Source organism: Fusarium pseudograminearum (assembly GCF_000303195.2).
Source record: "Fusarium pseudograminearum CS3096 unplaced genomic scaffold Unplaced233, whole genome shotgun sequence".
Classification (NCBI taxonomy): domain Eukaryota; kingdom Fungi; phylum Ascomycota; class Sordariomycetes; order Hypocreales; family Nectriaceae; genus Fusarium; species Fusarium pseudograminearum.
Window position 1 is genome coordinate 1 of NW_017607807.1, and position 782 is coordinate 782.

The 782-nt window shown below is 10.7% G+C and overlaps 1 protein-coding gene across 1 annotated transcript, besides 7 other annotated features; it reads right to left on the reverse strand.

Moving 5' to 3' along the window:
• Positions 1 to 21: 21 nt before the first annotated feature.
• Positions 22 to 73: a repeat region.
• Positions 74 to 93: 20 nt separating this feature from the next.
• Positions 94 to 221: a repeat region.
• On the reverse strand, positions 217 to 688 carry FPSE_11278 (uncharacterized protein; the record flags this gene model as incomplete). The annotated part of the gene is made up of 4 exons (XM_061988472.1): positions 217 to 219; positions 263 to 271; positions 591 to 613; positions 661 to 688. Coding segments are annotated over 4 exons (63 nt in total), but the record flags the coding sequence as incomplete, so codon positions are not given.
• Positions 222 to 314: a repeat region.
• Positions 321 to 414: a microsatellite.
• Positions 439 to 744: a repeat region.
• Positions 467 to 758: a repeat region.
• Positions 502 to 782: a repeat region.

The following is a 782-nucleotide window of genomic DNA, read 5'->3' on the forward strand; positions in this document are numbered from 1 at the left end:
ATTTTAACTTTATTTAAAGACTATAATATATTAGATAATTAAAAACTAATTAATTAGATAATATAAATATAAAGTAAGGGATTTTTAGGAGGCTTACTTATCTAGGTTGCTTGCTTATTAAATATATTATATATATTTATTTAATATTAATTAATATATTTAGCTTATTAGCTATTAATAAGATATCTTTATTTAAATATATTTTATTTACTTTATTTACTATTAAGAAATATAATATTTTATTATTACTTAATATATATACTTTATAACTCTATAAATATAAACTAATATAAATTAATTTATTTATTTAAAAACCTAATTATTATATATTAATAGCTTTTATTTAAATTATATTATATTTATATTAAGTAATACTATATTATTAAAATATCTATTAATATTAATAATATTTTAATTCCTTTTTATATTAATTTGCCTTTAAATAATATTAAAATAGTAATAAAGCTTTAATTAATTTAAAATACTATTTATAGCCTATAGATATAAATTAATAAATAACTAATAATAGTATTATTAATATCCCTTATAAATAATATATAAGACCTTAAAGAAATTATTAAATTAATTACTTTATAACCTTTTAAAAAGAAAACTATAAATATTATATTATTTTTAATTTAAATAAAAAGATATATTTACCTTTTCTTATATAAATTAAATATAATAGCTAAAAAGATATTATATATTATATTATTAATATAAAGAAATATAAAAGATTAATTTAAATCTATTTAAAAGGATTACTTTAAAAATAATTATAA